Source organism: Oryctolagus cuniculus, chromosome 5, assembly GCF_051225735.1.
Source record: "Oryctolagus cuniculus isolate XC-2025 breed Fujian yellow rabbit chromosome 5, ASM5122573v1, whole genome shotgun sequence".
In the NCBI taxonomy this organism is placed as follows: Eukaryota; Metazoa; Chordata; class Mammalia; order Lagomorpha; family Leporidae; genus Oryctolagus; species Oryctolagus cuniculus.
In genome coordinates, this window is record NC_142871.1 from 107,590,557 (window position 1) to 107,603,420 (window position 12,864).

The 12,864-nt window shown below is 35.9% G+C and overlaps 1 protein-coding gene across 1 annotated transcript in view; it reads left to right on the forward strand.

Annotated features, from left to right (window-relative positions):
• The window catches only part of EYS (EGF-like photoreceptor maintenance factor), a 1,804,868-nt gene that overhangs the window by 521,906 nt on the left and 1,270,098 nt on the right, over positions 1-12,864 (forward strand). The window contains 1 exon segment of the mRNA XM_089333540.1: positions 12,039-12,295. Coding sequence (XP_089189666.1) covers positions 12,039-12,295 — 257 coding nt within the window.

Sequence of the window (12,864 nt, forward strand, 5' to 3'; positions counted from 1 at the left end):
CTTTTATTGAAGATGAAATTATATTGTCTGTTTTTAATTTTCATTGTCATTTTGGGTGAAATTCAGAGACAGAAAGGCACTGGTGAATTGAATCCATAATTTATAAGGGTAATGCTCTTCTGTTTTGGAATTATTTTTTCTTCCCTTAGTTTGAATTATAGCTGAGTGTTTTTGTTTTTTTTTTTTTTTTTAAGGCTAATTGAATATGGACCCTAGAATGACTAACCAAGTGCCAGGTGTAGTCTACTTAGGAAATATGAGAATGTGTCTAAATAATTTCCACAGTACCACAAAAAGTAAATGATCCTTGAATGACTTTGTTTCTTACAAGAATTTCTTTTCTCTGTCACCTTTATTTCTGTTGTCTAAATTCCACTTCAAATTTTAAAGGACACTTTTTTCTTTGACAGGCAGAGTTAGACAGTGGGAGAGAGAGACAGAGAGAAAGGTCTTCCTTCCATTGGTTCACCCCCCAAATGGCTGCCACGGCCAGCACTGTGCTGATCTGAAGCCAGGAGCCAGGCACTTCCTCCTGGTCTCCCATTCGGGTGCAGGGCCCAAGCACTTGGGCCATCCTCCACTGCCTTTCTGAGCCACAGCAGAGAGCTGGACTAGAAGAGGGGCAACCGGGACAGAATCCAGTGCCCCAACCAAGACTAGAACCCGGGGTGCCGGTGTCGCAGGCAGAGGATTAGCCTAGTGAGCCGTGGCACCGACCAATCTTGTGCTTTTCAAGAGAGACTTGATCTATTATTTTAAAACTTAGTGAAATGACGGGTTCCATAATAATATATATACTTGGTAAATGTGTTGGCTTTTTCTTAAGTAGATTCGGTCACAGTTTTGACATTTGCTAACTAAATTTATGTAAATTTCAAAATTAATTGTACTTTATGCACACAGCTAAATTAAGTGTGCATAATTATTATTTAAAGCATATATATGAATGATGTTATCTTTAAATGTTTTGTAACAGATATAGCATTTATCATAATGATAGTCATAACAAAATAAAGACATTTTATTTACTACTTATAATAATGTATGTCTGAATGTATAAAAGTATTGGCCGGCGCCGTGGCTCAATAGGCTAATCCTCCGCCTTGCAGCGCCGGCACACCGGGTTCTAGTCTCAGTTGGGGTGCCGGATTCTATCCTGGTTGCCCCTCTTCCAGGCCAGCTCTCTGCTGTGGCCCAGGAGCACAATGGAGGATGGCCCAAATCCTTGGGCCCTGCACCCGGATGGGAGACCAGGAAAAGCACCTGGCTCCTGGCTTCAGATCAGTGCGATGCGCCGGGCACAGTGCGCCAGCCACGGCGGCCATTGGAGGGTGAACCAACGGCAAAAGGAAGACCTTTCTCTCTGTCTCTCTCTCTCTCACTGTCCACTCTGCCTGTCAAAAATCAAATAAAAAAAAAGTATTTTAGATTTTGATAACAGAGTATATTTTGTTTGGGGACTTACAAAATGATGTTTATTAAATTTGAATTTTAAAGCATTTCTTATAAAATATGACAAATTGCAAATTTATATATTTATAAAATATCCATTAATTTGTTTCATTTCTAGATCATGTGGTTATTTCCTTTAAGTAGCACTCAGTACCTTGTTTTTATTCTAAAATTATTCCTCTTGAGCAGTGCTTGAAAGAAAAAACACATATGGAGAATTTATACATTTTAAACAGTATTTAAAATTATACATTTTCAAGCTGAATTAGAATATAATTTGAATATATGTGTGTATTATATGAACATTATGCAGCATATACCCATCCATATATTGGCTTACATAATTTTTTAAATATTTATTTATTTATGTGAGAGAAAGAGTAATAGACAGTGAGAGGGAGAGACAGAGAGGTCTTCCGTCTGCTGGTTCACTGCTTAAATGGCTGCAATGACTGGAGTTGTGCCAATCCGAAGCCAGGAGCCAGGAGCTTCTTTCAGGTCTCCCAGTTGGGTGCAGGGGTCCAAGGACTTAGGACATCCTCCACTGCTTTCCCAGGGTGGATCAGATGTGGAGCAGCTGGGACATGAACTGGTGCCCAAATGGTATGCCAGCACTGCAGGTGGCGGCTTTACTCGCTACGCCACAGTGCCAGCCACTTACATTATTAAGCAATAATACAGTACACTGTAAATTCACCTAAATATATAAGAATTATATTTAAAAACAGCTTACAGTGTCTTTTTTTAAAGATTTATTGTATTTATTTGAAAGACAGAGTTACAGAGAGGTAGAGACAGAAAGAGAGGTCTTCCATCCGCTGGTTCTGTTTGTTTTCAGACGGTCTTTATTTCACCTTCATTCCTAAATGAGAGCTTTACTGGCACAATATTCTGGTCAGTGCTCAAGGATGTGCTGAGAATCCTTCCTTCTTCTCTTCTCCCTCCCTACTTCCTTCTTTCCTTCTTTCTATTTTTTTTTTTTTTAAGATTTATTTATTTTGTTTGCAAGTCAGAGTTACACAGAGAGAGAAGGAAAGGCAGCGAGAGAGAGGTCTTCCATCTGCTGACTCATTTCCTCAATTGGCTGCAATGGTCACAGCTGTACTGATCTGAAGCCAGGAACCTGGAGCTTCTTCCAGGTCTCCCACATGGGTGCAGGGGCCCAAGGGCTTGGGCCATCTTCTCCTACTGCTTTCCCAGTCCATAGCAGAGAGCTGGATCAGAAGTGGAGCAGCCGGGCTGGCGCCCATATAGGATGCCGACACTATAGGTGGCGGCTTTACCTGCTCCACCACAGCGCAAGCCCCCTTCTTATTTTTAAAATATTTATTTATTTGAAAGCTGAGTTACAGAGAGGAGAGACAGGAAGTGTGTGTGGGGGGGGGGGGGGACAGAAAGAAAGAGATAGGGAGAGAGAGTGAGATCTTCCATTGCTTTTTCACTTCCCAGATGGCTACCTTTGATGACCAGAGCTGGGCCAGGATGAATCAAGGAGCCAGGAGCTTCATCCAGGTCTACTAGATGGGTACAGGAGCCCAAGCAGTTGGGTCATTTTCTCCTGCTTTTCCAGGAGTATTAGAAGAGAGCTCAATTGGAGGTGGAGCAGTTGAAACTCAAACCTGTCCCCATATGTGATACTGGTACAGGGCCAGCCCTCTTCTTATTTATGAGATAATGCATTTTTAATTTACATTACAATCAAAGGCTTAATGCCCCCCTGTAAGAATTCAACCAGAAAAAGTAAAAAAGCCTTTAGTTCACTGGGAATATAAACAAGGAGTATAAACTGTAATCAAGTGAAAAAATGTCCATTTCTCTCATCAACAGTAAATTTTGATGTAAATACAAATCATTACAACTATAGTATTATTCTTAACCACTGGTTTGAAAAAGATATAAAATAAAGAATACCAAATTATATTTACAATACTGCTACACACAGGCAATTTTTTCTTTTTTTTTTTTTTTCATTTTTCGTTTTTTGTGTTTTGGGATTTTGTTTTGTTTTTGTTTTGTTTTTAATTTTAGCTTCCAAATGTAAGGGAGAACATACGATATTTGTGTTTCTGTGTCTGGCTTATTTCACTCAACATGATGTCCTGCAGTTGCATCCATTTGGATGTGAATGATAGAATTTCGTCCGGATTTTAAGTGTCAGTATATTGAATGCTTGACCTAGCAAATGTCTTGCATGGCTGGCATTTTAGCTTCCTGGCACGAAATGAGCGATTCTATGAATCTTGAGAAATCTTGAATTATTTTGTGGAGATGTTGACTTAAAGAGCAAATCAAATATAACAACTGTGAAAAAGACTATTGATTAGTTGTTGTCTTCTTACATAGCCCAGGAGGTTAAATCATGTGGAATATTAGCAGCATGTAGATAATTTGAAGAGAATTATATCAAGGAATTAACCAAATAGTTTATATAAAATACACAATGCTTAAAGATAGACAATATACCTTCCAGTAGTTATAAATGATATGTACAAATGGATAAACAATGACACATACCCCATATTGTAAGGCATATACATTTAGAAAAAAATATATATATATATGGGATTTGGGCACAGTGAGTTAAACCAGTGCTTGCAATGTCAGCATCCTGTGTCAGAGGGCCAGTGTGGACATTTGGAGAGTGAACTAACAGAAGTGCTTACATGCTCACACTTGCTCCCCATCCTCCCTTTCTGTCTCTCCCTTTTTCCTTTAAGATAAATAAGTAAATAATAAATCTTTGCAAAAACCAGAAATTCACGTTATTTAGAATCCACACCAACAATCTCCTCTTTGAACTCAAAAAATAAGAAAACAGTTCGTCTTTTTATTGGAACAAGTATGCCAAATTTCCTACTTATTTCTACTCACTCAAATTTCTGATATTTTAAATAATACTAAAGACTCTCACAATGAAAAGGAGCAATTCTGTGTATTTTACAAGTGGATTTTATATTTTAGTAGAATAGAATGCAGCATTTATATTTTTTGATGCTAATACCATTGGCAATGCTTATTAAAAGTGTGGCATGTACCAATGCCATCTCACTAGTCCCAGTGATCAATTTCTGTTCACAATTGATCATAATGATAGGACTAAGAACCAAAGGGATCACATAAACAAGAATAGTGTCTGCAAATACTAGCTGATAGAATCAAAAAGGGAGAGAATGATCCAACATGGGAAGTGAGATACTCAGCAGACCCATAGAATGGCAGATGTCCTAAACAGCACTCTGGCCTCAGAATCAGCCCTTAAGGCATGCAGATCTGGCTGAAAAGCCCATGAGAGTATTTCAGGCATGGAAAGCCAAGACACTCTGGGGAAAAAAAAGAAAAAACCTAAATGAAAGATCTCTGCGAGTGAGATCCCAGTGGAAAGAACGGGTCATCAAAGAAGGAGGTACCTTTCTCTGAAGGGAGGAAAGAACTTCCACTTTGATCATGGCCTTGTCTAAAATTATCAGAGTCAGTGAACTCAGGGGGCTTCCATAGCCTTGGCAGCTCATGACAAGAGCCTAGGGTGATTACTGATGCCATAAACAAGAATGTCAATTTGTTAAGTCAACAACAGGAGTCACTGTGCACTTACTCCTCATGTAGGATCTCTGTCCTTAGTGTGCTGTACTACATTGAGATTTAATGCTACAACTAGTACTCAAACAGTATTTTTCACTTTATGTTTCTGTGTGGGAGCAAACTGTTGAAATCTTGACTTAATGTATGCTCAACTGATCTTCTGTATATAAAGAGAAATGAAAATGAATCTTGATGTGAATGGAAGGGGAGAGGGAGTGGGAAAGGGGAGGGTTGCAGGTGGGAGGGACGTTATTGGGGGGAAGCCATTGTAATCCATAAGCTGTACTTTGGAAATTTATATTCATTAAATAAATGTTTAAAGAAAAGTGTCTGTGAAATGTTTTTGCAAGCCTTGATTTTTCTTTAGAGCTTTAACTTTTAATTTCGTACTACAGGTAGTACTGTATGTGAAATCATGTTGCTAATTTAAGTTATTTATTAAGCATCAATACTCTCTCTTACTCTGCCATCACCATAATTGTCATTTTCCAATTTAATTGATTGAGTTTTTATCTTTCCAATACTGAGATCAAAATCCTTAAGAGTTCTCCTCATTCCTCACTCTGGCTCATCTTCTGATACTAAATTTTGTTCAAATCTTTTTCTAGCCTACATCAGAACTATATCTCAAATTGAATGTACCTTGTGACTGCCTTTCAGGTTTTCATAATCTCATGAGTCATAAAACAATAGTTTCCTTGATGACCTTCATACTACCAAGTCCTCCCTTAAATGTCTACTCTATAACAATTATTGTATTACTTCCATGCTTAAAAATAAAATATTTACAACTAATTAATTTTTTGATCAGTGCTTTTTGTTCTATTTTTCACAATGACATCTAACTTATTTCTGTTATAATCTTTAGTACTTTAATCAACATTTAAGATTTGAAATGTTCCTAGAATTAGTTCAATGTATTTTGTGTAAAAGGATTTTTGATTTCTCACAAGAGAACAAAATAGAGTGTATTAATCTTATTAATTCATTTTCAGCTGCTTACTATGGAAACTTCACACTTAAATAGGCATTCAGAATGTGTTTTGCTTCTTTGTAATTCATAAAGACTTTGCTCCTAGCTGTTGGCTTGAAAGATTCTGCCAAATAATGCCAATTCTGAAATTATTTCATGCCACAAACTTAAAACCAGATTGAAGTTTTCACAAAAAATAAACGTTTTTCTAGCCATCAACAGCAACCACTTTTTCTAATTTGTACAAAATCAGATTCAAATATATAAGACTGTGGCTTTCAGTGTTAGTTACTAGTAGTTACTTTGTTCACAGGGAATTTGTTTTCTGCAAATATCCATCCATCTCTATAAGACTCAGACGAGACATCCTCAGTCTTATTGCCATATGGCCAGGTACCTTCCTGTAGATTTGATCCTTGTAATGACACCACATGAAGTCTTGGGCCACCTGTTATTTGAAAAGACAAAACAAACCTTTTGCACATATACTAAGCATTCAAGCATTGTCAGTTATTTACAGGCAACTCCTTTAAATTACTCAAGTCGAAATTATTTATTCAAAAGAGAAAAAGATAAATACCTGCAATATTTATATACATTCCTTATAGTACCTATGGATATGACATGGTAGTGATTTCAAGAAATTCCAGATTTTATCCTCTTCAAATTTCTTTAATATTTTCATTGATTGCAATGGAATGACTGAATCGTTGTATTTACTAGAGTTATTTTAAGTAAAATCAATGTATTGAGATAGTTCATTGGGACTTGTTAATATCTATTTTTGACTTTTCCATTTTAAAATGTTTTAATGAAATATATTTATTTTTAATATTATTTAATTTTGAACATCTTAATTTGCATATAATATTCCTAAAATTAAAAAAAATATTCATATTTAACCATGCATATTTATGATGTACAATGAGAAGAAGTTAGAACATATACTCAATGTGTGGCTATCAAATCAGGTAAAATAATATTCCTATCTCTTTAAACATCTAAAAAGACTTTATTGTTCTTTTCTTTCTTTAAAGGATTTCATAATAAAGTGATTCTCAGTGTCACAGCAACTTCATGAAAATTACTAAAACACAATTCTCATAAATTCTAATGTTAATGTGATACTAATGCAAATAATAGATCCATTATATTTTTAGAATTATACTTATGAATTATATTGGATTGAACATTTTCTGTGGAATACATGGCAACACTTAGCCCATATTCATAGCATAAACCAATCAAGTTAGAAAATCAGTCTTTCATTATTATTTATCAATCTATTAAGTGGTTAGAAAATGAATTTGAAATGTGCCCCTAAATGAAAGAAAAGTGGGAAAATGGGAGGAAGTGGTGTGGGAGTCAGGTCCTGGGGTTGCTAGCCACGTGACTTAGAAAAATCATTTTATCCTTGGTGCTTCCATTTATACCATCTATAAAGTGAGAATAAGAAAACCTCTTCCACATATCTCAAAACTTTATTGAACATATGAGATCACATAATATATTTGACAGTGTTAAAATGCAATGTGGGCCGGCGCCGCGGCTCAATAGGCTGATCCTCCACCTAGCGGCACCGGCACACCGGGTTCTAGTCCCGGTCGGGGCGCCAGATTCTGTCCCGGTTGCCCCTCTTCCAGGCCAACTCTCTGCTGTGGCCCGGGAAGGCAGTGGCGGATGGCCCAAGTGCTTGGGCCCTGCATCCCATGGGAGACCAGGATAAGCACCTGGCTCCTGCCATCGGATCAGCACAGTGCGCTGGCCACAGCACGCTGGCCGCGGCGGCCATTGGAGGGTGAACCAACGGCAAAGGAAGACCTTTCTCTCTGTCTCTCTCTCTCACTGTCCACTCTGCCTGTCAAAAAATAAATAAAAAATAAAAAACAAAAAATAAAATATAAAAAAAAAATGCAATGTGGCTTTGCAAACAAATGAAAAGTATTTCTAAAAATTAAAAATATATTTATTATTGCAATATATATTATGCTTAAGTTTATAACAATTATTTTCAAAATCTCTGATAGTAACTACATGTCACTGTATACGATACTTTTAATTCATCATGTCATTACTCTTTTAATAAACTGAGGTTGCCAGTTTTATTAAACTCTCTGATCCTCAATTTTCCAAATGAAAGAATTTTGGTAAGCATTTGCAATAGATTATCAATATTTATTAGATGCATGATAATATGAGATTTTAGTAATCCTTACCCATCAAGGAACTAAAAGCTTAATAGCAGAGATAAGCCATCCAAAGATTGTAATACAAGATAGCAGATGTGATAAATCCCTAAATGTTTCAGCAAGCAAATTTTAGAGCAGGGTGAATCATGTGTGGCTTAGTATATAAGTCAGATTACAGGTGCTACTGTTGTTTTGAAACACTCACTTTCAGAAATGGACTACAGGAAGTAATGAAAGTTAAGAGAGTTACACACTGCATGTCTCTGTAAGGGACAAGGTGTCCTGTAAGTATTAATACTGGAACAGTGAACTAAACCAGGACTGCAGAGGAAATTTCAAATAGTCATCAAAATAATTAGTACATTTTTAAAAAAGGAAATCTTAAAATTCAGACTTTTACTCATTGATAAAGTATATAACACTTCCACCATTTTGTTTTTGTATTGAAAATGTATGACTTATTTTAGTTGTAAAGTGTTTCTTATGCTACAAATATATCTTATAAAGAAATGTTGAATTATAGTGTAGCAATCATTTTATGCATACTAAATGTTAGATAATTATAAAATGTATCTTTTTAAATTGATTTATTGAACTAATAAATGGCTTACTAGTCAATTATACCTAAAACTGTCTTACCCCTTATTAATTTTAGTGTATTTCAGTGGCTACTACTGCTTCTTAGAATTCCATTTCAGCTATGGATGCAAGTCATTGATTGAACTATCTCCTCTCCCTTCACTGATGTCCTCCAGCCTTAAGATTTCTGGAGATTTCAGATTGTAAATGAAAGCATTCCTTCCACCCTTCCTTTCTTCCTTTGTCTAACTATCCTATCATTTTTTAAGATATTGCTTATCATGAAACATGTGAGATGATTAAAGTATTAAAATATTAAAGTTACTTTAAACAGTAATCAAATTATAATGTGTCAGTTTCATTATTATCCTTTTTTGTATACTATATTAACTACCACATATCAGAGAAAACATATGATATTTGTCTTTTTGGCACTTGCTTATAGCCCTTGCTGTATTTCCTTCAGAACAGTGCACTTTCTACTTTTGCTTGTTGAACATTATGGTTAGTTTTGCATTAAGCCTGTGATTATAAAGTAAATTGAAATTATGTAATTTCAATTTAAAAAAAGGTAAAAAAAATTTTTAGAAAAATGTTTGAAGGTGGGAAAGAGAGGAGGGAAATATTATTATCTCCTTAGAATTATATCTATGAATATATGAAGTCTGATCTCTTCATATTAATAAAAATAAAAAAATTAACCTAAAATAAATTTAATTAAAAATTTAAAATGTATATTGTGAAACAGCACAAGAATGATTACTAACTTCTTTTATAGCTCCCAAAAGTAAAAAAGATAGCATTTGAGGAAAGAAATTCAGAAGTAAGTCTGTGGTGGTAATTGGCTCAGATTACGTGCAAGAAAACTTTAGGGGCTCAATGGGCTACAGCCCTGGCCTGAAGCACCAGCATCCCGCAGGGCACCGGTTCTAGTTCTGGTTGCTCCTCTTCTGATCCAGCTCTCTGCTGTGGCCTAGGAGGATGACCCAAGTCCTTGGGCCCCTGCACACATATGTGAGACCTGGAAGAAGCTCCTAGCTCCTGGCTTTGGAACAGCGCAGCTCTGTCCATTACTGCCAACTGGGGAGTGAACCAACAAATGGAAGACCTCTTTCTCTGTTAACTCTGTCTTTCAAATAAATAAAATAAATCTTAAAAAAAGAAAACTCCGGAGATAAAAAGATAATATGAACATAAGCCAACGCCTACAGTGCTAGCATCCCATATGGGCGCTGGCTCGAGTCCCAACTGCTCCTCTCAACAATCTCTCTCTCTGTTGTGGCCTGGGAAAGCAGTAGAAGATGGACCAAGTCCTTGGGCCTTTGTAATCATGTTGGAGACTCAGGAGAATCTCTTGGCTCCTAGCTTTGGATCAGCCCAGATCTGGCTGTTGCAGCCATTTGGGGAGTGAACCAGCATTCTCTGTCTCTTTCTGCCTCTGCCTCTGCCTCTGCCTCTCTGTAACTCTGCCTTTCAAATAAGTAAATAAATCTTTTAAAAAACATGACAGAAAGGATTGTGTTGCACAATACCTTGTTGTGATAAGTAATGGTGTTTGTGACTTAAGCAAAATGGATAGTCTATTATTTTAAACATTTTTAATAAAAATTATATGAGGATGTTCAAAAAGTTCATGGCAATGCATGTCATGAAAATACTAGTTTCAGGACTGGCGCTGTGGCATAGCAGGTAAAGCTGCTGCCTGCAGTGCCACCATCTCATATGGGCGCCGGTTTGAGTCCCAGCTGTTCCCCTTCTGATCCAGCTCTCTGCTATGGCCTGGGAAACCAGAAGAAGATGGCCCAAGTCCTTGGGACCCTGCACACTGGTGGGAGACTCGGAAGAAGCTCCTGGCTCCTGGCTCCTGGCTTTGGATGGGCTCAGCTCCGGCCTTTGCAGCCATCTGGGGAGTGAACCAGCTGATGGAAGACCTCTCTCTCATTGACCCTCCCTCTCTCTTTGTGTATTTCTGACTTTCAAATAAATATATAAATCTTTTCTTAAAAAAAAAAAGAAGGAAAATGCTAGGTTCAGATTAAAAATTTTTTTTCACCAAAGTAAACATATCTTTTTTTCTGTTTTCTGCAGTTTGAAGTATTCTCATACATTCATGTAAACGACTTAGTAAAACATTTGAGAAAATAATCAAAAATGAAATCTAAAAGATTGGATTTAGAAATAAAATCAAACAGCTATATTAACTTTAGAATTCGCATTAATATTGTTACTGTAGCGGACAAAGCTGCAAGTAAAGAAATTATACTATTGCTCATATATAGAAGTTTGTCTTTCTTAAAAAAACTCTATTTTAAGAAATTCTTTAAAATATTTTAAAAATTAATCAGTAAAGATTTTTCTGAAAATAATTGTTCTAATAGTTCTATGCTTTATTTCATGATTCAAAATTTAACATGTAGTATAGCTACTAAAGATTTATGGCTCTACTTCACCCACATGTTCTCCACGAAATCAACTATAATTTATGATTGACTTTGACTTAATGAGTTTAGGAGGAAATCCTTGTATTTACCTTCTTTTATAGAGAGAATATTTTATTGAAATGTTGCCTTGCCTTGCCTTGGAGAATTCTCCTGATCATATGAGAAGAACTAGCTTAGTTTGTTGGAATGTGGTTGACTAAAATGGTGTTTGAAGATGGATAAATAGTGAATGGTTAAAGGGTAGACTGAACTAGAGTTTGTGTTGAATAGACAATATCTAAGTACCTTAATTTTGCGGTTTATCTTCAATTTTTCATATTATTCAATTATTAATAGAAAAATGTTTTCAAACTTGTTGCAAATGTCTATCAAATAACCATCCAAAAATTGAAACCAAAAGTGTATGCTTAACATAAAGGAGTACCATGTTTGTGATTATAAAAGTCACATCTGTTGAAGACATTGAATTCAATGCCATTTCAGTCTTATAACCATGATCTTATCTATAAAAAAAACTTCCTTTAAAGGAATGATAAAAAAATTTTGATCTGTTGGTGCTTTAGTTAAACAGTTATTGTATGATCTATTCCAGGGTCTACCTATGTTAGAAATTTGCCAAATGGTTCTTCAATCTTATTTCTGCAAATGCAGTCCTGCAGTAGAATAGATTAATGCATCCCAGAAAATTAGGCAACCAATATTTTAGATAACTATCTATTAACCCTGTTATCAATCTAAAAATAATCCTATTATTTAAATAGAATGATTGCATTGAAATACAAAGCATAAAATTGAAAGTGTTGTTTCCTTAAAATTGTGTTGCAGCTGTGACTGTAAGTCTGGATGGACTGGAAAAAACTGCAGTGAAGAAATAAATGAATGTGACTCTGACCCATGCATGAATGGAGCTCTGTGTCATGAATCTATTGTCCCTGGGCAATTTATATGTCTGTGCCCACCCTTTTATATGGGACAATTTTGCCATCAACGCTACAACACATGTGATCTAATCAATGATACTTGCAGAAATAACTCAACGTGCTTGACTTTGGTAGATGGAAATCATTGTATTTGCAGAGAAGGTAAGAGAGCTTGCATGTGTTTTAAAGTTTTAAATTAATTTGTCAATTTACTTACTTTTGTTTTGTCCCTATGGGATGATGATCCCTAAGAATGAGTTGAAAAACCCTTCAAACACTAAAGGATGATAGAGTATCTGACTCCAAATTGAGTTATAAAAATATGTTGATAAAATACCCCTAAGGAGATAATTGCATAGACTTGGGTAGAAGTAAGGAATGGTAAAACTTTGCAGGTCTTTGACCCAGTTTTTTTGGGGGGGGTTTGTTTGTTTGTTTTGTTTTTTGTTTTTCTTTCCTGTTGGAAATCAACTTCCCTTCTTTGTTAAAATTTCTCTTTCCTAAAAATTGTGTTCTGTTGTGATCCTGACAATAGCAGTTAAATATGCATAGAGAAATAGCCTAGGTGATCAGATGCTTCATTATAACTTTGCATCTGGAGCTATACAGAAATATTACTTCTATGCTAAGATTGGTCTATTACCATCTTGTGACTCTAGTGGTTACTTTATTCCATAAGACCAAACTCATATAAGAGAGAATGTACTGACTGAAGGATATAATTGAAACCC